We start from the raw sequence: 23,613 nt of genomic DNA, 5'->3' as shown, positions 1-23,613 counted from the left end.
TTCTGCACAGTAGGGTGTGGGCAGATATTACATCTCTGTGTCCATCTCACTGTGAATCCCAAGGAGCCCATGCCTTGACTGCACCTGGAAACTCATTCTCTTTGTAACAGACCGGGGATAAGGAACAAACTTGGACAACACTAGCATCTCTTCTTGCCAAGAAGTAGCTTTTTTGCAGCACAAAGAGAAATCTCCAGAACTGGTAGGATTTCTCCATAGATCAGAAACCTGCCCTCCAGTCTTGATTGCTGCCCTTGTCACACTTGGTCCCAGGGGACTGTCTTTTTTGTTTAACTTCTGCTTTCTACTTTTACTTTTCTACTCTCTAGGGAAACCATGAAGCCAGAACCACAACAGAACAGAAAGCAGCTCTGTGTGAAAGGGCAGGACGATAAAGGGAGTGAATGACCAAGGAAACCCTGGTGATATGAGAGTGCATCCTGGAATGCTGCAAGCCAGGGAAGGAATGTACCAGGTGCCAGAATCAGTCAAAATACATCATGTGTCTTCTGCAGTTCAAACTAGATGCTTCTCCTATCTCAGGAAAAGCAGCAGCCACCGTTCCCTGACTGCATATAAAGAGGACACATCTTTGAAATGAGGAGTGACAATTTTTCAGCCTCTCTAGAATTCTCATTTTCTCAGTCTCCTTCCATTGGAGGTCAGTTACTGAAATATAGGACATAGTCCCTAAGAATTTTATAGAAAGACAAATATTATCATCTACAACTGTATGAAGAAAAATAGGAAAATACCTACCGTATTTTAACTCCTTATTTGATAGAAGATATTATCATAGGTGCTTTAAAATTCATGTGTTCCTTTAATATTCACAACTATAAAAATATTTTGAAACCATTTTATTTATGAGAAAACTAAGGCTCAAAGAGATTAAGCAGATTGATCAACAATACACTTACATCCAAGCAGAATGAAATTTTGGTGTCAAATTCTTTAATGTAAGTGATGGGTGATTTTGTCAGTTTTGTATTCCAGATTTCTGTTATAATTGCTAAATCTCCTTTTATTCATGAATTATACACAATTATACACAAGTCTTCCTTGTTTTCTGAATACCCATGGTTCATGTATTTTCACTTGGTGTTGACCAGTTTTTTTCTTTACCTTAGGTATTGAGAAAGAAAGTCTCTGATTGTTTCCCACTTTTATTTTGTGAGGGATGTTTGTCAGGCTTTATGTCCATAGTAATTCGGTTCTTTCTGGATTGACAAAGACTACAATATTCATGAAATCAGGAAGAATTACCAAAGTGTAACATAAAAGATCTTCTTATATCTAGCACTACAAGAAATTAAGATGGATTATAAAGCTGCAGAAGAACTGTACTAAACCAATGTGACAACAATGGAAGTTAACTAACAACAAATAAGGCCAATACTTCCAGGTGTCATTATATCATCATCATTAATTATTTTGGTGAAGGATTGAATTAGTTATCTCTTACTCCCTAACAAGTTAACAGAAACTAGGCAGCTTACTAATAGTCAAAGTAGTATTAATTAAAACAAGAATAAATTATAATTATAAATAATATACCATGATTTAAAATAATATATTAAATATATTAATATGATTTGCTAGTACATCAGTTATATGAAATCTATCCAGAAAAAAATATTGACAAAGGAAATACTATGCACAGAAAAGGTAACCCACGTTCTTTCTTTCCCCCATCACATCCTATTTTTTCGCCCTCTTCAGAGTCACTAACTTCTCTTATTTACACTTCCAGCTGCTACAGTGTGGTTTGTTCTGATTTATTTTACCATAATAACTCTCATAAGCTTGCCAGTGTCATCTGTTTTCCCAAGGTAGTGGACAGTTTCAATGTATACCTTCTGGGAATCTACTGATAACTCTTTTCAGAATATTAATTTTCTTAAACTTTTTTTCCTAGTATTTTCTCCTGTTGTCCTTCTAATGTGTGGCCTTTCCATCTGTTTCTTTGTGGCTCTTTTCTTTCCTTCCTTAACTGTGGAAGGTCCTCCGAATCATGTTTAAGCCATTTTCTCCCTCAACACTCTCTCCCCACATGAGCTCCTCCATTTCAGTTACTGCATATGAACCTCTAGCAATTGCATTCTTTATTAATTGCAAACTCATATATCCAGCTGGCAGTGCACAATTGTGCTTAGATGTCTACCAGTTAGCATGTAGAGGGTATCTCTGCGTTTAGTTTTATTTCCTCACATGCCTTGGTCTACCTTCTGGGGAGATAAATTCATTGGTTCTTTCTTCTCATTATGGCATTAGACATAACTGATATTAAGTATGATTACTGTTTTTAGGTTTCTTTCCCTACAAAAAACAAAGATATGAGAGAGCAGGAATTGTATTTGTTATGTTCACCTGGATATCTTGAGGGCAACATACAACTTAATTTAGACAAAGTTCATTTTTACTTATAATTTGAATGTACTAAGCATGGATAAAGGAATCGTACCATCCATTCTTTAATCAGTTTGCACAATCAGGTTTGGAGTTAAATTTTAAAGAATAAATAAATAAATATAAGAATTTTTCTATAGTAAAAATTTAATAAACAAGGCAAAATAATAAATATAAAGAACATATTTTTGTTACACAATTCACAATGTAAAAGTTCACATAATATAATATGAACAAAACTAATTTAAGTCCTATAAATAGTTAACTAAATAAAGATTTAAATAAATAGATGAATAGATCCATCAGCATGGTCATCTGTAAGGGACTAGTGCCCATACAGATGAACAGGATGTTGCTTAACACCCCTGAAAATACTTGACATATTTGATTCAACTCATGGCATGGTTACAGCGGAAACAAGAGTCTTTGAAAGAGCACAACTTTGGAAGTGTGAGCTGCTGTATTAGTCTATAAGAATCATTTCCATGTTGCACCAGGTCTTATTCCTTACTCTTCAATCTTTTTTGCAAGTTGATTGATAAAGAGAAGGATCTCATGATTTCTGCTCTGACAACCTCCCAGGCACAAGGGCTGTATTTCTTCTCTGTCAGATAGAGAGTGATTCTTCGGAAGTATTTCTTCACAGCCAGGATGGAGTCCTTGTACATCAGGTGAGTCTCTGTCACCCCCACTTCCTGCATCACACAGGACTCCAGGTCATTCAGCTGCTGGTCAAGTTCGATGTAGAATTCATCTAGAAGCGTCTCACTGAAAGCAGCAGATGAATTCTTTGTGTTGAAGAGGTTGAAGGTCTGCTGGATTATCTCATGGAGGACAGAGATGGCTTGAGCCTTCTGGAAGTTTTTGTCATCAAACTCCTCCTGGGGGAATTCAAAGTCATGTCTGTCCTTCAGGCAGGAGAAAGGAGAGATTCTTCTCATTTGTGCCAGGAGCACCGAGGCCCTCCTGTAACCCAGGCTGTGGGTCTGAGGCAGATCACAGCCCAGAGAGCTGAATGACTTGTAGCTGAGCACCACTAGGGCCATCAGTAAATAAAAGGTCAAGGCCATTGTAGATGTTGCGGATGCTGCTGAGCTGGTTCAGATGGATGACCCTTAACCTTGGGCTCCAGGATCTCTGAAGACTTTGGTTTGTACACGGCCTTATATAGGGAACATACTCATTTCCACTTTCTGAACGCTACTGCATTTTTTTTCTACTTCTGTTTTTGCTTTCCTTTATGCACTCTCTACATGGGCTTAAGGAAGTGTTTCTCAACCAGTTTTCTTTTCATTACTGCATTCCCTTTCTCAACCTCCAGAGTCCTGTTTGATAATTTTTTTCTAAGTAAACCCCTCCTGATAATTTAATAACATAGATATATTATGTGCATATATGGATGTACTGCATTCCTATCCACTTTAAAAAGCAAAGTGGACAGTTTACTTTTTTATGCAATGCAGCATTAAGTAAAAATTTTATGCTAAAAGTTAAATATAAAAGCTATTGGCATTTAACTTTATAAAAGTTATTTGCTGAATGACTTCTAGTATATGTACTTATATAAATATTAATGAATCAAGTGAAACATGCAAAGTTATAATATATGAAAATATATAATACCAATATAATAAAAATACTTATATAAAAATATGTAATACCAATAGAATAAAAATACTTAAAAATCTCACAAAACTGCTAAGGGCCTATTTAAAATTAAATTATTCCTATAACATTTAATTTATCATACTTAACTTTTAGTATTGCTTCATATAGAAAATAATTTTTACCTTCACTAACTGCTAGATTTTCATCCAGATATTGTCAACATATTTTTCTTTTCAGCACTTGCTGTAAGTATTGATGTTTGAAAAAGTTTTATACAATTTAATAATAAAATAAAAGCATTTGTATAAAAGAGTACAATACACTTGAAAGCACTGAGGATCAAACATAAGCTACATACCCAAGACAGCCAATGGCAGCCCATTCATATGCCAACGGAGACCACATCACATGGTATGACTCTGAGATTGAGCACATAGTGGAGAGAAAGTCCACCAAAGACAACCATCTATTTCACATTGGTTTGCAGCATTAATCTCACATACATTTTGTGTATCTTCCATGAACTCAGTATCAATCTTTTTCATGTAATACATAAGAAAACAAAGTGAAAGAAAATAAATACTAAAGGATAAGGTTTTGTTAGAGTTCGGCATTGAGGGGCCATAAACGAATATAATATCTACAATATGTTCACACCACAAGAACTAAGGTTTGTACCCTTAGGAGCAATATCATCCCCAATGAGAATACACAATCGAGAAAACATCAATTTGATTTTTCAAAACAATTTTTGCATTAATGTTTAGATTTCCCAAAGAACCTGGGGACATCCCAATTCTAGTTCATTCTTATAAAATAAAAAAAGCCATCTGTTTCCTAAGGTCAGTAATAATATCTAAGTATGATAAAGTAAATGATGTGTACAATTGTTCTACATAGCACGCAAGATACCAGATATCTTTCTCATTTCCTTTTTCACAGAAAGCAAAAGTTGTTGCTTTTTTGTATCCCAATAAATGAGAACAAAAAGAAAACAAATGTATATCTAAATGTGATAAAAATGTAAGAATGGAAGTAATATCCCACCGGAGGAAAAAAACTGAAAAAATATAACTTGGATATTCAGCCCAGGTTAGATGGACATTAAGGGGTGGGGAAGAGCAGAAGCAAAATGGTGGAAGAGATGTAGATCAAAGGTAGCAAATGGGCAGGAGCTCAAAGAAAAGTAATCATTACTGGTCCAGAGGGGTGTTTTCAGCTTTAGTGAATTCAGCCTTACTAGACAGTTGAGGGTGATGAACCAAACACAAGACATTGTGCACTAGAAAGGCAAATTTGTGAGAGTACAATATTCTCTCTGTAGAATGGACAAATATAATTATCTCAAGTTCTCCACTAGTAGATGGATCAACTCAGAAGACCAATATATCTCATATTATCTGTTGTGATGGTTAACATTGAGTGTTATCTTGATTGAACTGCAGGATGCAAACTGTTGTTCCTAGGTGTGTCTATGAGGGTATTGCCAAAGGAGATTAAAATTTGAGTCAGTGGACTGGGAGAGGCAGACTCACACTCAGTCAATGTGGGCACCATCTAATCAACTGCCAACATGGCTAGAATTAAGCAGGGAGGAGAAGATGGAAGAGGAGACTTGCTGAGTCTTCTGGCCTTCATCTTTCTGATGGATGCTTCCTGACTTTGAAATCAGACTCCAAGTTCTTAAGCTTTTGGACTCTTGGACTTACACCAGTGATTTGGAAGGGGGTCTCAGGCCTTTGGCCACAGACTAAAGGCTGCACTGTCGACTTCTCTACTTGGGAGGTTTTGGGACTCGGACTGATCCACCACTGGCTTCCTTGCTTCTCAACCTGCAGACTGCCTATGGTAGGAATTACCTTGTGATCGTGTGAGTCAATTCTCCTTAATAAACTCCCTCTTATATATAAATATATCCTATTAGTTCTGTCCCTCTGGAGAACTCTGACTAATATATCTATCTAACAAGAAGCCAGGGAATAGATGATTTCAAAGGAAACTTCTCTTGACTTAATAAAAAGGACAATAATGACAATACTAATAAGAAAAAGTTGCTAAATTTTATTGTATTTCTTATCAATCGGATATTGTTCTTAGCACTTACAAAAACTGTTTTCACTTCATTCAATGAGATATACCCTCATTTTCATATTTATTGAACATCTACTATATGCCCATTCCTACTTAGTTGCTAGAGATATCAGTGACCAAAGCAGACACTGACAGGTTGTACTATTGTCCCCTTTTACAAAAGGAAAACACAGAAGCACAGGGAGCTATTGAGTTGTGGAGCCACAATTCAAACCCAAAACATCTGACTCTAAATCCTCAGTTCTTACATGCTCCCTGGGAATTATTTCTGGCCACAAGACCCAAAGCTGGTTTCTAGACGCCGGTCAATGTTTTCTTAGTATAGTCCCACAAAAAGAAGGTCAAGCTTTTTCTTTTCAGCTCATTCACCCTTTCCTTCACTGAAAAGCCCTATTTGTTTATGCCTGATATGTTACATTATAATAAAGATGGGCCCCAATTTATTTACATGTTATATACTAGTTTTGTTTTCTTGAGAATGTATATTCATAAACTTGAATGTAGTTGCAAAACTCTTTGTTTGCCCTAGTAATATATTCATAAACAACTCTGTAAAACCCTGCATATGTCCATCCTTTTATTGAAATATTCATAAGGCTTTAGATTTCTATCTTAGCACAAGTTTAAGACTAAGTCATGACAAGCTAGAGACATCAGCTAAATCAGAACTAAACCAATGAACTAAGGCTCAGAGTTCAGGGAGACCACATCTAGAAGGGCTCACTAAAAGGATTAAAAGTGGGAATGAAAGGACTTCTGGAGAAATGAGGAGAGTCCAGTGTATTATAGCAAGAGGACTGTGATACCAAATCGGAGTCACCTGACTTGCCAGCTGGTTGATGCCTTTTATGTTGCAGGACCGCAGAGTTTGCTGCTGAGTTAATTTTACCACTTGTTTTGAGAAACTGGGCAATATATGGAGAGAACTAAAGAAAAGGGGTTGGAAAAAAAAATGTGCTTGCATAGGTGGAAAGATGTTTGCTAAAAATGGGCATAGAATTGGAGCAAACTATGCCTTTACTCTTTCCATTTGGCCTTCCATTTTTTTAGGTGTGTCTTAATGTGATAATTATGTCATCTTATCCAGTGATTTTTTAAGATTCTCCTCATACAAAAAATAAGGGACCATTTGCTTCTTGTTATCTCCATCCATTTTCCATGCAATAGTGGGGTCCATTTCTGTTTGATTTCCAAAATTTGGCATGTAATATTCAAAGTGCTACTTCAGGTGGAAAAAACCAAGATTTTGGATTTTGAGTCCTTGGTCAGATGTTTTTGCCTGGTAGTATTCTTATTCTTCTTTATGCATGGTTATAATTTTCTCTTTTTTTGCTGTCACAGATGTCGCCTTTAGTGATCTGACCTATTTTCTCTTTAGAATATTTTATCAGGACTCCATAAGATACTTATGGACAGATATATCATCTTATCCAACCTTGTTCCCTGGCATCTTGGCCCAGTCCCTATCATTTCAGGAGCTCAGTCAAAATCCATGAAAAAGAGTAATCACTATAATACTAGTGGAAAGAATATTACCAATACATATTAAATATGTAATTTGAAAGGAAAATAAATCAAAAGATAATTTGTAAAATCTTCAAAGTTCTTCATTGGAAGTTATAATTGAAAATTATGTGGAATATTCAAAGAAAGAACAGTCATTTGATTGTAGAATCATTTTCAGGTTCGTGTTTTTAATAATTAGAATATCTGAATGAGAAATAATGACTTGGACAAATGGAAGACTCCCTCTCCACTTTTCTTTCAGTGGTCTTCAAGTACCTGCAGAGATATCTGTCATAGTTGCCTTGTCTCCTCAGACAATAAGGAAACAATTTCAATTTTACAATGTGTTCCAAGGTCTTATCCCATACTCTTGGCCTTTTTTCAACTTTAGCCAATGCCTTTGGGAACCAATTTAACCATTTATTTCAAAGAGTCAATGATGCCATAAACTCTAATAAAAGACATCTGTGTCCACTTCCCTGCGTTTGAATTGTTAAAATAGATTTTGGAAAGAGTTTTTAATAGAGTATGTGAGCAAAAACATTGCTTTTTCCCTCTAAAAACAGCATTTGTACAAATATTATAAAAATGAAGATTAATCTTATTCAAAGAACTTGCCTTCTTTTCCTACTAGTCACCCAATTGGACTCCCTTTCACAACTTCTTTGTATCTCGGTATCCTATGAGAATAAATCCAGGCCAAATTAATTTGGTTGGAAGAGATTCTTGCCCTGTAACATCTTGGCCTGTGAAAACATCTACACGTGATGTACCACACAGTTTAACCTTTGCAATTGACTAAAATAGATTCAAGCACCACAGCCACATTTGGGGTTATATGTTGACGATAGCAAAGCCACAAAATAAAAGGTACTCAGATCCCTGAATAGCCAACCAGAGTCATCTGAGCAGGAAGTCCTGCATTGAGCTTTTATAGGAAGGAGAGGTAAATTTGCATATTGATCTAAATACTAATTGTTTTCTATTTATCTGTTACAGCAGCTCTCATCAACTTAACTGACAAAGTCTTTTAAAATACTATCTTGAAGAAACTTTTCCATAAAAAATTAAATTTCCAACTTTGGAAATAGCAAATACCCCTCAAAGATTTAAGCAGATAAATAAAATTATAAATGATCATCTTGAGAAACTAATACATGTTCTTTTCTGCAGTTTTTATAAATTTGTAATACACAATATAATTTTGATATAATCTGCTGATTTTGGTTTCAGATTTTTCTAGCTGGTTAAAAAATCTGAGATGACTTTGCTTTTTTGGCTCAGGAAACAATAATGTAATTGATTAGAGAGAGTCATGAATATATAATAACTTTCTTGTTTATTTGTTGTCTTTTCTTTGAGAATTGTTAACGAGGGAAAAGCACCCTTCAATTTCCCCTCCGACAGCCTCCCAGGCACAGAGGCCTTATTCCCTTTACTTCACATAGGGAATGATTCTTTGGAAATATTTCCAGACAGCAATTCCTAAATAGAGACAAGATAGATTTTTCTACTTTTGTAGAAATTTACTTTTGTCAGCTGCAGTCGTTCTAGGCTGTGATCAAGTCTGGAGAGTCGTTTATTGAGGAGGATCTTATGCAAGCAACCAGTGTGTCGTCCCTGGGGAAGAGGCTGAAGATCTGTTGGAGCAGCTGACGGTAGAAACGGATGTCTGTCTTCTGGATTTGGGTGATATTTCCTCGTTTCCTAGAAAACTTGAAGTGGGTTCTGTCATTAGGCATGATTGAGAGGGGATACTTTTCAGCTGTGTAAATAGCACAGAGGTTTCCTCCTGCCTTTCTTCTTTTCTAGCCATGGTTCCAAGGCTTGTCCCTCCCAAGTGAGCAGGCAGCGCTGGAGATGAGAACGATCACTCCCGCCATTACCAGGGAGGTGTAGGCCACTGTTATTTCAGAGCCTGCCGCGAGGTCGGCGCGGGTCCACTACGCAAAGAGCGCAAAGCTACCAGCGCTGCGCACCACGGCCGCAGCAAGGCGCCAGAATGGCGTTTCCAGATTCCCAGGATTTGGGAACCGCGGGTTTGAGTTTCGAGTCGTCCGGCAGCCCCAGGGAAACGTCGTCGCGGCTTATCGCGCCGACTTTGTGCAGCTTCGACCCGAGGAAAAAAATCGCCTTTGCTGCTGAGGAGGCAGCTCCGCCGTGGTCTCCCTTGAGACATCTTCCTCAGGTAGCCAGCAGGGCACTTTTTATTTTCGGGATTTCCCCCTGGGTTTAGGGCTTTTATTTCCCATAGAGACTTCAGCGAGACTTGTTCTACGGAAGGACCAGTTGATTCCGGGACTTGAGGGCTCGAGATCGCACGGGTTTAATCTTCGGGATTCCGTTTGTGTGGGGGCGCGGGGCGGGGACGTCTTGGGGAAGGGGACACGCTGGACCCTGGGGCGAGCGGACGGGTCCTGGGAGCGCCCGGGGCTGGGGACGCCGCGTACCGGGCCAGGAGGAGAGAGGCGCCCGTGCCTGCCCCAGGGTGTGCCAGGGGCTAAGCTTTCAGCTTCAGACGTCAACATCGCTGAAATCATAACTCAGGTATATTAAAACTCAACAGCATTATTTTAAATACTTTATACCAAAACAAAGTGATCTTACTTCCCTAGCTTTAAAGGAAGCAAGCTCAGCAATGCTTTCAAGATCCCTACTTTGACATTTCCGGCGACTCAGGGACACTGAGATAATTTTATTTAATTTTAGTTTACTGAAAGGCCTTCCTCAGGACCCCACCTTGACTTGTGTTGCTGAAAAGAGAAATGAGCAGTGTTGCCTACAAGGAATGGAGAAGCAGGTCAGAACTTTTTATTTTCTAGGGTAAGAATTTTAAAGCCTGAGTGGAGTTTGCCATAATTTGTTACACTGGCCCCTCTCCTTTGTAAGACCCTCAGGGTCTTCTTACATTTCCTGCCTTTACTTAAAATTTTGATATTTGCCTCATCATGGATTTTAGGCATTAATTTCCAATTTTAATACTGTATTAAAATACTATTTGAGTTTATAATTTAAGTATATATATTTAAATATATAAAGGATGTATATTTTTATATTGATCTATTTTATGTGTTTCTGTACATTTAAATACTTATATATAACATTTATATATTTCAGCATATACTTTATATAAAATTATAACATGTATGTATTTATTTAAAAACGCATAATATATAAAATGTAAGTACATATACTACATATTCTTACATATAGAGAGATATATAGTTATAAACTAAAAATAAAAGTAAAATACTAAGCCACCCATTGGCTGAACACGCCCCCTTTTGGCCAATGGGACCCTGAAAACCTTAACTGAATTCTCAACCATGATGGGAAACAGGTTGGACACGCCTCATTATATCCCCCTCCGTTTTGGAGTTTGGACATCAACTGGCCAGCATTAATGTTATAAGAGAGACAATAAGACAAAACAGACTCTTTGTGGCAATAAGATAGCAAATTATAAGCAAGACCTAAGGCCATGCAAGGCAAGGGTTGAGTCATGCGCTGCAAACCATAAAATCTCCTTAAATGGATTTTTAAAAATTAACCCAGTAAAATGTGGCTCACTTTCTAACCTAACTGTCACATAGCATCGCATGGCAGATTGTAGACCCGTTTGTCTTAATTTAAGCATTCTTTCTAATGACTTCAAGTCTTTAGACAAAGCTTAACTCTTTCAACCAACTGCCAGCTAAAGAATCCCTGAAACCCACCTGTGACTTTTAAATCCCCACTTTGAGATGTCTTGCCTTTTCTGGCCAAACCAATGTATACCTTCCATGTATTGATTTATGATTTTACCTGCAATTCGTATCTCCCTGAAATGTCTAAAACCAAATTATAACCCAACCGCCTTGGGTGCACTTTTTCAGGACCTCTTAAGACTGCTTCTCCAGGATATGGTCACTCATATGGGCTCAGAATAAACATTTTTAAAATATTTTCTAGTCCTACAGACTATTTCCTCTCCTAGAGTTTCCATTTAGGAGGCGTCAGCGTGCAAGACCCTGAGAGTGTCAGGGGAGCTGCAATCAAAGCTTTTCTTGGATGGACTTGGTTGAATATGGACTATACAGATTATAAATATATGGTTGTATGTATATATATTTTCTATATAGTTCACAAATTCAAACTATATAGATTATATTTATACTAAAGGTTACTATCTGTATTAGTCTGTTCTCATGCTGCTACTAAAGACATACCCAAGACTGAGTAATTTATAAAGGAAAGAAGTTTAATTGACTCACAGTTCCGCATGGCTGGGGAGGCCTCACAATCATGGTAGAAGGTGAATGAGGAACAAAGTCATGTCTTACCTGGTGGCAGGCAAGAGAGAGCTTGTGCAGGGAGAACTCCCATTTATAAAACCATCGGATCTCGTGAGACTTATTCACTACCACAAGAACAGTATGGGAGAAACCACCCCCATGATTCAATTATCTCCACCTGGCCCCACCATTGACATGTGGGAATTATTACAATTCAAGGTGAGATTTGGGTGGGTACACAGCCAAACCACATCACTATAATTTATCATGTTCATATTCTCAGCCAGTAATTTCCAAACTTCATTTCACTTAATCTTTACAGTTTCTAACATGACAACTACTAAAATATTCTCAATTTTTCAGAAGAGGAAACGAAAATCTGATGTTTAACTTGCTAAGAGTCTCAGATTTTGTCAGAAAGTGAAGCTTTCTACTGCCTCCCAACTCCCCTCTTGATTTGCTCTCAGTACTTCCTCTTGGCTGCACTGAGAATGCTAGTGCTTAATTAATCATAATCATGTCTTTAATGTCTGGCTTTTGTTCCCTAGAGGGCAATTATCTTCCTGTCTTATTATCCTTGAATCCACATTGCCAAGCACATTGTTTGTCCCATGTATGCAGTGAACACATTTTAAGTGACAGAATGAAGACAACTGGATGAGTTAACCATTGGTATGCCAGTTTTATGATCTATAGATTGTGATTTGTGGCTCCTGTAAAGAAAGGTGGAAGAAATCAAATCTAGTGCATTAACCCCTTAAAAGGGAAATGGAGAGAGGTGAGGAAATGTGTATTTCAGTGCAATTTAATAAGTAAAAATGGGCCAGGCACAGTGGCTCACGCCTGTAATCCTAGCATTTTGGGAGGCTGAGGCGAGCGGATCACTTGAGGTCAGGAGTTCGAAACCAGCCTGGCCAACATGGTGAAACCCTGTCTCTACTAAAAATACAGAAAAATTAGCCAGGCATGGTGCCAGGTTCCTGTAATCCTAGCTACTTGGGAGGCTGAGGCAGGAGAATTGCTTGAACCCAGGAGGCAGAGGTTGCAATGAGCAGAGATCACACCACTGTACTCCAGCCTAGGAGACAGAGAGAGACTCTATCTCAAAAAAAAAAAAAAAAAAAAAAAAAAAAAGTAAAAATGACATCTAAGATAAAACCTCTAAGTACCATTATTAGAATTTTAAGAGAAATAGATTAAGATTCAGACAGGTTTTTGTTTAAACATTGGTTCTCATTTGGATGAATACATCCTGTTAGATTGAGATTTCTGCCATTTTCGAAGTGTTTAATTTCGATTATAATACAAAAGAAGTGTTGAGGTCATGACATTATCTGAAATCCATAAATAGAATAGAAAGTGAACAAAATGGAAACAAAATTGAGATAAGTACAAAAACTGAAAATCCTAGCCTGGTTATGTAATGGTCTCACAACCAGAAAGTGCTGAGACAGCTGAGTGAAGGCTCACAAGGGCCAGCCAGCTGCATCCCACCAGTGGCCCTGCCAACCTTTTCACTAGTGACACTGAGGATGATGTTTTCCAGCTTTCTCTGTACCCTTAGCTATGACCTGGCCCAGCCTGCCAGAAGCAGGAGACCTTCACAGTTCTTCACCAAATGGAAGAATCTTCCTTTTCTTCCTGTCTGAAGGACAAGAATGTTTTAAGGTTTTCCTGGAGCAGATGGATGGCACCAAATTCCAAAAGGCTCAGGCCACCAATATTGTCCATGAGATGATCCAACAGATCTCCAATGTTTTCAGCACAAAGGGCTGAAATTCCTCACTGGGCTTGATCAGTAGCTAGAATTTCTGAAGAGCTGTTTGGAACAGGAAATGGAAGAGACCTTGAGTAGAACTCCAGTCTGGCTGTGATGGGTTATTCCCAAAGGACCAGTCTGTATCTGAAAAAGAAAAGTACGTAGCTGCTGTGCCCAGGACATTGTCCTACCAGAAATAAAGAAGTAAGAATCAGTAAGTTATTTCTCTGTGCTAATAGGCTTATCAGAAAACTCAGAAGTTTGGAAAAGAGATTTAGATGTAAACTTCATTTTGGTCAGTTGGGTCTCATCTGTTAATATATTGCTTTAAGCTCAGTTCAAAGACTTTCCTTCTGCTCCTATAATAAAATGTATTGAGTCATTTTTGTTAGACTTTTTCAATAAGAAGAAATTGTACAGTACTTTTGAATATAAGGAAATTACATTTGTAGTTTGTAACAATTACAATTTATCTCATTATACTTGTCTTCAAATTTTATTCTTTATAAATATGGTCAGCTTTGCCTTCTGTTTTTTCTTTTTTGTTTTTTTTTTTTTTTAATGTCCATAAACCTTTAATCTGCCTTCAATTTCAAAAAGAACATAAATGGTTTTATTTCATTGCTTCACAAAATATTTTGAGTATATCTTTTCAAGTAATGTACTTATTTAGTGAATATATTGGTAAATAAGAGAAATGTATTATTTCTGTAGTGGAGCACTCCGGAAAAGGTGACAGGTCTTATAGAGTAAGTAATCGGTAGGAACCCTTTCTAGGGCTATGAAAAAGATGCACCAAACACTTTGGCAGTTTTACTAGCTGGAACTAATTCAGTTTTACTTATGTTTCTTGAAAAAGGCAGAAGGATAGCTTGAGCCCAGGAGTTCAAGGCTGCAGTGCACTGTGATAATGCCACTGCACTCCAGCCTGGGCAGCATAGCAAGATCTGTCTCTAAAGCAAACAAACATAAAAATTAAATGCTCTTTAACCATTCACTCCATGAGTCACTCTTACCATGGTAGCTCCTTCTGAGCAAATGTGGCTTTTTTCCCCCCCAAACAACTGCGTATTCTTTCTTGTACCCTCCTCCAACTTCTTGTGGGTTTCTTTCTCTCATTCATACCCATGTGCCTTTCTTAAATGGGGCGAAATTGAGGCCATCATTTCTCTCCTTTCATTGATTCAGTATCTGTGATTTTACTTGTGAGTATAGATATGAGATCCTCTTTTAGAGAAAGGGTTAATAATTATACTTGATAATTTTGTCTGTCATATATGATTTAAACTTGAAATATTGGGTCACAATCTAATGTATTACAGGTGCTACGTGAATGATAATCATGATGAAGAGATCTCAGGTTATCATGGTTATATGGCAAGGTTTCATTAAAATAGTTTTTATTCTCCACATTTGTTTGAGGATAAAGAACACATTCCTTGATGCTGCCTTTATTTTCTTATGGCACATTAATCCCGAATTGATTACTAATTAAATGTTTCAGTGTTGCTCTGATCATGACCACCAAGGGCCTGACAGACAAATCACACAGGCTTCTTTCAGCCTTTATCAAAAATGGTGGTGATGATGATGATGATAGCAACTACAAATTATTTTCCCCTTTCTGAGGGACTCATTTAATCCCCCCACCATAATCTCATTTACCAAAAAACTACATGCTAACAGAGTGTATATAACTAAAACAATCTAGTAAATAAAAGGCAAATCTAGGTTTCAAAACCTAGATTTTTGTCTGACTCCAAACTCCACCTCCTCCTCACCAACATGAACAAACGGGAAGCGAGTTTACAAAGTGCTGTCCACCTTTCGCTGGACAGGGCACCCCGGGGGAAAAGGAAAATGTGTGCCCGTATGTGGGTGATTTTCTTAAGTTTTAATGGTTATTTTTTCCTACAACAAAGTAGTTGAAAACACTTGAAAACTGAAAACTATTAAAACATGTGCTGAACCATCACTTATTTTCTAGAAAGCCCTACACTTTGCTTATAATACACTGATGTTCCTTTATGGTCTCCTACAATTCTCAAATTGATTACAAATTATCAGATACTTTCACCAATTTGTGCCTCACCTACAAATGTGTAGATGTGTTGACAAAATGACAAGGAAATATCTTGACTATTTTATATACTTGGCAAAATGAAATGAACAGTTGGTAATTATCTCTGAGAGTCTAAAATGTGATCAACAAAATTAATAATCATCATAATTATTGGATAAAATAACCATATTTACTGTGGCCCAGGTGGCTTTATAGTTGCTCAGTTAATTCTCACTGTAAGTTCACAAGGTGTGTGGGAGACAAGACCTGTGAGACTTATGACCTCTGGACCAGAGAGTGAGTTTTTTACAATTATTTCAGTGACTCCTGTAGAAAACAGAGCTAGTGGCTCTTGTGGGTGGAAAGGAGAGGATACTTATGCTTCCAATTTACGTGACTGTGGGAAATGATTGGGAAAATAGAAGATGACATATGCTGATGAGTGAAATGTGAAGGATGGAGTAGAGCAGGTGATGAGTGCCATCAGCAGAGATCAGGACACGGAGAATTTCCTTTTTTTTTTTTTTTTAATTATACTTTAAGTTCTAGGGTACATGTGCATAACGTGCAGGTTTGTTACATATGTATACTTGTGCCATGTTGGTGTGCTGCACCCATCAACTCGTCAGCACCCATCAACTCGTCATTTACATCAGGTATAACTCCCAATGCAATCCCTCCCCCCTCCCCCGAGAATTTCAATCACTAGGACAGCAGTGACACTGAGCGCGCGACCACTGCTAACAGCGCACAAAGCTCCCTTCGCTGTTCCAAACAGCCGGCAGCGGTCGCCGGACTAGCTGTAACGGACCCACCAGCGATCCTAACCCGCTGGCGCCGCTTCCTCAAGGAGACCCGCTCTCGGGGTCCGCTGAGTCGAGGCCCGGCGCTAAGGGATTAGGGTCCACGGGCCTCGTGAGCAGCGAGTAAATGCCGCCTCTCACGGTTCTGACTACAGAGGAAGAGTTCTACCGCCGCCTCCCCCGAGACATTTTTCTCATGAAACATTTTAGCGAGACCAGTATATTGTGCCAGTGTATTGAGGGGACTGACGGCTCAAAATCAGATCATGCCGTAGTCTGTGTTAGAGATTCAGGGCCATTTCTACGGAGAAAGGCCCGAATTCAGAGAAAGGGGAAAATCATAAACAAACGGGAAGCGAGTTTACAAAGTACTGTCCACCTTTCAGTGGACAGGGCACCCCGGGGAAAAGGAAAACGTGTGCCCCTATGTAGGTGATTGTATTAAGTTTTAATGGTTATTTTTTCCTACAACAAAGTAGTTGAAAACACTTGAAAACTGAAAACTATTAAAACACATTATTTTAAGTTTATGCCAAGACCAGACTTTTTTCTTTTTCTTTTTTTTTTTGGTAAGTTTCTGATTTTAATGCAGGCAAACATTAGAATACTTTCAAAATTACTTTTCTGCTTATCTCATTTTCAATTAAGAGCATTACCATATTTAGCAATATCTCATGAACCAATAACTATTTTCATTAATTTCAACTTTCAGGAACTTTTAAATCTCGTTTGTTTTAAGCAAGGGCTTTCTATGAACCATTCAGCTTCATATGCTGTATAGTCATGGTTTTCATTGGAGAATTTTATTAACATTTTCCACTTGGTTCAAAATGTCATCCCACATAGATAAGTTGCATAAAAATGTGTAATCTGTTTGCATTAAGATGCTTTCCATTTCAGCATAATGCAGGTTTGCATTTGGTATCATTTACTACTTAATATTTATCTTATGTGCCAGTACATCGATTTTGATTTTTATGCCCTAGATATCCTTAAGTGTTTTTAATATAGTGGTTAATACAGATATGATAATTTCCCATCTGCTAGTTGAATTCAAAAATGTATATATACCCTTTGTACAATACTTTTAAAAGGTTATCTTAATTCACAAATGCAGAATTTTACATAAGATTATGAGCTGAGTAAGGCACGTATGTCACATTACCATTTTGGGTGGGAAATAATGGCTTTTGTGCCTTTGTGTGCACCTCCCACCATTGCCCCGTTATCATATACTTGGCTAGTGTCATTTTTATGTCCGTATCATTTACTAGTTTATTAACAGTTTCATGAACTAGATATATTGAAGTTTTTCTTTCATTTAAAAAATGTCAATAAAACAATTGTTAACATCATTCTTAATGTGAACATAATGGACTATATATATTGTATAATCAAAAAATATTTTGTTTTTATATTCTTTCTCAATAGTGGTTTATATCTAACATGATTACCTATAACATTGTGACTCATTCTGAACTTTATTCACAAATAAGACTAGAACCTTTTTTATTATTAATTATATGAGTAGCTATACCAATATTATAATAACTGAAAAGCTCAACTAAAATTGAGAATATTCCAGAGTTTGGGCTGCTAATACTCTGGGACCTTCTAAGAGGTTATTTTTTGCATAAAATAAAACAATATTGAAAATCACTTGCAAAAATTTGCTAACATTTTTATTTCTCTGATTTTATTGCTTCTGTAAGCATCATCTAGTAACTTGTGAGATTGAAAGATTTTGTAAACTTTCTATTTTAGGAAACATGATGAAACATCAAAACTTCATGGTCACAAGTTTTGTTTGAGTTTTACAAATCTTTGAATATATTTTTGAGGTGCTAATACTTGATTACGTTGCATTACTGCTAAAACGTATGCATGGAAACAATTTTAAAAGGATTCTTTGGAATAAAAGAGGATGTCACAATGAATCAAGTCTTCATTAGAATATTTTTACACAACCAGTTTTTTTGAAAACATTTAGCCATAATGGAACAGATTCTCAAAAAGCCGAATCTTGTCCTTGATCAAGCATGAACAACTTTTTAGAGGGCCTAATAGGACACAGCCATAGCAGACAAATCTATATACCATAGCAGACAAATATATATAATTACACATATTGTGGTATTTTTTAACCATGAAAATAACAAAGCCAGATGCGCTATCATGTGCCTGTAACCCCAGCTAATCAGGAGGCTGAGATAAGAGGTAGGAGGATTGCTTGAGCCCAGAAATTTGAGACTGCAGTGAGTTATGATCATGCCACTGCACTCCCACCAGGGCAACAGGATGAGATTCTATCTTAAAAAAGAAAAGAAAAAGTATAATACGCAGAAATTACAAGTATCTTAGGCATACAGCACAATGAATGTTCGTACACTGAATGCACTATGAAACTAGCACCTGTGTGACAAATAAATAAAAGATTTTGCTCAGGACGTGGAAGCCTCCTGAGTGCTGCCTTCTCATCACTACTTAAAACCAGCTTTCCTGTTTCTTCCCTGAAGGTAGCTACTCTGACTTCTAACAGTCCTAATTATTTTTAGTAGGTATACTTTGATGCCTTTTGTGTGTATTTACTCATTTAATCCTTACAATAATCCTATGGAAAAAAAATACTATAATTGTCCCCATATTAAAGATGAGGAAACTAGGGAACACACGTTTAGGGTATTTTACAAGGTCAGACCTGGGATCCAGCCTATGAACTGTGGGTGCAGAATCATACTTTTAAACCAACAAACAATCCTATGACAAATAACGGTAAAGCTGGAAAAGTAGTCCAGTTCAACACAATTAGATATGTTGAAGAATAACCAGTAACATCCACTTAACACTTTGCAGTGGTTTTACACTTACTATTAGCATTCATATTTTCTAAATTGTGTCTCAGAAGGTTGTGGGGAGCATGACGCTCGGGGAAGAGAAGAGATTTTCCAGAAGGCCACAGCTGGCAAGGAACAGAGTCCACTTTGAGCACGGGGCAGAACCATTATTTTTTTCTCCTTTCTACAGAACAGGCAGAATCTGAGGCCAGGAGGGTTAAGAGTGGTAGTCTCCTCTCTCCAGTCAGCCCATCTCAGCACTCTGCATGTGGGGGATGTTAAACTAGTGTAAAAGTCACCCTTTGTTTCTGGACATAATGTTGAGAAGCACTCCAAACTCCCAGACTCCTTGGGGGAGCCTGGACTGCACTAGTGCTGGTGACAGAAGATTTGTTTATAACCTAGTTTCTAGGAGGATTAGAGGAGAATTAGGGGGAGGACTGAGGCACTGGGTGAGCAGAGCAGAGGTTCTCTGTAAATATGGGGCTTCACTAGGGTGACTTATGAGTACTTGATCTGTCCTGACAGCCCATGCAACTTTGGAGGACAGGATCATGGCATCTATTGTGGGCACATACTTTCACACAATATCAATATTTGGGTGAACTTAACTGTCAAAATAATTGTGTGTAAACAACACAGTTGTAATTTTTAACAAATTTGACAAATTCTATCTGTGCAGTCAAGAGCCCAGAATACCAGATTTTGCTGAGTTTCTTGCGTTCCAAGTTCTCAAGCTGCTTCTGGCTCTAGGAATATCTTCACAGTTCTTGATGTCCACTTTTCTTTATTAAGCAAATGAGCATCATATGACTTGTGTAATCTCCTCCTAGAGGAATAAGAACTTCAATGCACCTAAACAAATCCACAATGGATTTCTTTACCAGCTTGTGAAGTATAGATGTGTGAGCAGTGTTGGTACTGCAGACCCCTCTATTACTGCACTTCTGTGCTTGGCTGGTCATCTATGGAGACTTGCCCACTGCAACGCAGGGCATTGGCAGGCAGGAAGAGTCAAGGTGTATCTGCCTTCAAATTCAGCTTCTTCCTGCTGACACTGCACTATGATTCTGCAAAGACATTTGTGACCAATATAGTTGTGACCCAAGTTTTCCCTCATCCTCTTCCCAAGTGAGAATGTGCCTTTAGTGGCTAAAGGCCAGAGCCGGAGAGAGACTTAGGCAGAGTGGATGGGTGGCTCAGTGCTGCAGTGGATCAGCTCTTGCCCCCAACTCTGCTGCTACCAGCGCTGCCTCGGTTCTCCAGTTCTTTTGAATATGGAGTTGACCCTTGAATAACACAGGTTTGAACTACTAGGGCCCACTTATAAGTGGATTTTCTTTGACTTCTGCCACCTCTCGAAACAGCAAGACAAATCCCCCCGTTCCTCTTCCTCCTTTGCAGCTTAGTGTGATGATGACTTTGATGATGATCCATTTCCACTTAATGAATAATAAATATATTTTCTCTTTCTTGTGATCTCCTTAAAACATTTTCTTTTTTCTAGCTTGCTTTATTGTGAGAATATATATTACATATAACATACAAAATATGTTAATTGACAGTTTATGTTATTGATAAGGCTTTCAGTTGACAGTAGGCTATTAGTAGTTAAGTTTTTGGAAAGTCAAAAGTTATATGCAGATTTTTCACTTCGAGGGGGGTCAGCCTCTAACTCCTGCATTGTTCTAGAGTCAACTATGCATAAAGTTAATAACTCTTGATATGGCTGCAGAGATTTTCAGGGCAAAGTGACAGAACAGAGTTAGCTAGGACAATCTTTTCACACTAAAAATAACGTAACAAAATGAACAAAAATAAGTAAAATTATTCATATATGTATCAGTTATATGCATGCATGTGTCTATATGTATGTGTGTGTATGCATATATATACACACATATATGTATTATACCTAATCTTCTACAGCATTCCATGAATAGAAAGGATCATAATAATTGAAAATAGGTAAGGCAATCAAAGAAAGAAACAGAGATTCGAAAGTTGCCAAGCCTTTCCCTTGCTCCTAACCTGGTCCACCCAGAAGTAGTCATGGAGAAAAGAAAAAGGACAGAAATATACTAAAATATAACTAAGACCCTCCCCTCCAATTTATAGGGAAGCAGGCTAAAGCATTGGCTAGGAAATCTGAAACAATGATTCAAGAAACCCTCCCCAAAATTGATGTCCCTTCCAGCTGCCTGAGCAATCAATGTACACACACACACACACACACACACACACAAACCTCCTCATTGATGACCTCAAATACAAAATTGTGCAGGTTACAGTAACATCTCCTAAATTCTACCAACATCCATATGCTTCTATGAAAAAGCCTCTGACAGTTGGCAATGTAGAATTCTCTAACAAGTTCTTAAAATAGATCTGAGCTCTCTATTTGACTAATGTGATGATGAATGTATTTTCAAATTATACAGGCAGACATTATCTGATATTCAAAATGAACCTGTGAAACTGGAAATTTACTGTTAACAAAGATATTTCACACACTGTCAACTAGGAGATTTCCCACTGATTTAAACTACCACTGCACTTCCACACTGAGTTTTTCCAGCTCCACTTTATAGTGTGGTAAGGAAGGTTAGTCAGGAGATTGTGACCTGCACAACAGGCTGGAAGCAGGAAGTACATTTTAATTAACTATACTCATTTCATTTATAAGTTCTAACAATGTGTGTATATGCCTGTGTGTGTTTGTAATCTTTAGGATTTTCTACATATAAGATCATTTTGTCTGCCAACAGAGATCATTTTACTTCCTCCTTTCCAATTTGTATGCCTTTTATTTCATTTTCTTTCTTTCTTTCTTTCTTTCTTTTTTTTTGAGATGGGAGTCTCTCTCTGTCACCCAGGCTGGAGTGCAGTGGTGCGATCTCAGCTCACTGGAAGCTCTGCCTCCCGGGTTCACGCCATTCTCCTGCCTCAGCCATCCAAGTAGCTGGGACTGCAGGTGCCCGCCACCTCACCCAGCTAATTTTTTGTATTTTTAGTAGAGATGGGGTTTCACTGTGGTCTCCATCTCCTGACCTCGTGATCTGCCTGCCTCGGCCTCCCAAAGTGCTGAGATTACCTTTTATTTCATTTTCTTACCAATTCCTCTGGCTAGGACTTCAAGTATTACATTAAATAGAAGTGGTGAGAGTGGAATTATTGCTTTATTTCTGATCTCAGAGTAAAAGTTTATAGTTTTTCACCACTGAATATGATGTTAGCTGTGGGATTTTCATATAATAGCCTTTATCATGTTGAGAGAATTTCCTTCTGTTTCTAGTTGAGTGTTTTTATCATGAAAGGGTATTGAGTGTTGTGAAATGCTTTTTCAGCATCAGTTGAGATGATTGCAGTTTCTACCCCTTCATTCTGTTAATGAAGCGTATGACATTCACTGGGTTTTTTTTTTTTTTTTTTTTAAGTTGAACCATCTTTGTATACCAGGAACAAATCCTAATTAGTCATAATGCATAATCCTTTTAATGTTCTATTAAATCTGAGTTCCAAGTTTTTTGTTAAGGATTTTTGCATCAATATTCAGTAGGGATGTTGTTCTGTAGTAGTCTTTGTGTCATGTCCTTGTCTGGATTTGATATGAGGATAACGCTAGACCCATAAAATTTGTTTCAAAGAGTACCTTCCTTGTCAATATTATGGAAGGGCTGAGAAAGACTAGTGTAAATTTTTCTTTAAATGTTCAGCAGAATTCTCCAGTGAAGCCATGTGTCCCTGGGTTTTTCTTTGTTCAGAAGTTTTTACTTATTGATTTAGTCTCCTTACCAGTTATAGGTCTGCTCAGATTTTTTTATTTCTTCATGATTCAGCCTTAATAGATTTTATGTGTATGTTTCTAGAAATTTATCCATTTCCTCTACAATATTAAATTTGTTGACATTTAATTGTTCTAATAGTCTCTTATCATCTTTTTTATTTCTATAGCATCAGCTCTAATGTCTCCTCTTTTATTTCTGATTTTTGTTCTTTGAGTCTTCTCTCGTTTTTCTTAATCAATCTAGTTAGGGTTTTGTCAATTTTTAAAAACTTGTCAAAAAACCAACTATTACTTTGTTAATTTTTAAATTACTCTTTCTCTATTTTGTATATCTTTGCTCCAATTTTTATAATGTTCTGCCTTGTACTAGCTTTGAGTTTAGTTTGCACTTCTTTTTCTAGTTACGTAAGATAAAATTGGGTAGTTTATTTGAGCTCTTTTTTCCTCTCTTTTCGTGTAAGCTTTTATAGCTGTAAATTT

At 37.4% G+C, this 23,613-nt stretch overlaps 1 protein-coding gene and 1 long non-coding RNA gene across 8 annotated transcripts in view; one reads left to right on the top strand and one right to left on the bottom strand.

Moving 5' to 3' along the window:
* Nucleotides 1-2,337: 2,337 nt before the first annotated feature.
* Nucleotides 2,338-3,996, bottom strand: LOC101017918 (interferon alpha-8). The gene has a single exon (XM_003911655.5). It carries the CDS (start codon nucleotides 3,477-3,479, stop codon nucleotides 2,910-2,912), a length of 570 nt encoding a protein of 189 aa, XP_003911704.2. The 5' UTR covers nucleotides 3,480-3,996; the 3' UTR covers nucleotides 2,338-2,909.
* A 4,944-nt stretch (nucleotides 3,997-8,940) lies between these two features.
* LOC101020656 overlaps nucleotides 8,941-23,613 on the top strand; it is a 33,274-nt gene continuing 18,601 nt past the window's right edge. For 2 of the 7 annotated variants that reach the window (XR_638437.3, XR_001895823.2), the window contains exons 1-2: nucleotides 10,003-10,161; nucleotides 10,324-10,414. This is a non-coding gene — a long non-coding RNA (uncharacterized LOC101020656). Of the gene's footprint in view, nucleotides 9,803-10,002; nucleotides 10,162-10,323; nucleotides 10,415-12,083; nucleotides 12,561-23,613 lie in introns of those variants that run through there. The other 5 variants (XR_002517565.2, XR_002517566.2, XR_001895825.2 and 2 more) reach the window with 5 other exon arrangements.

This window comes from Papio anubis, chromosome 13, assembly GCF_008728515.1.
Source record: "Papio anubis isolate 15944 chromosome 13, Panubis1.0, whole genome shotgun sequence".
NCBI classification, from domain to species: Eukaryota; Metazoa; Chordata; class Mammalia; order Primates; family Cercopithecidae; genus Papio; species Papio anubis.
The sequence above is the reverse complement of the archived record's forward strand: the minus strand, read 5'-3'. Positions and strand labels throughout refer to the sequence as shown.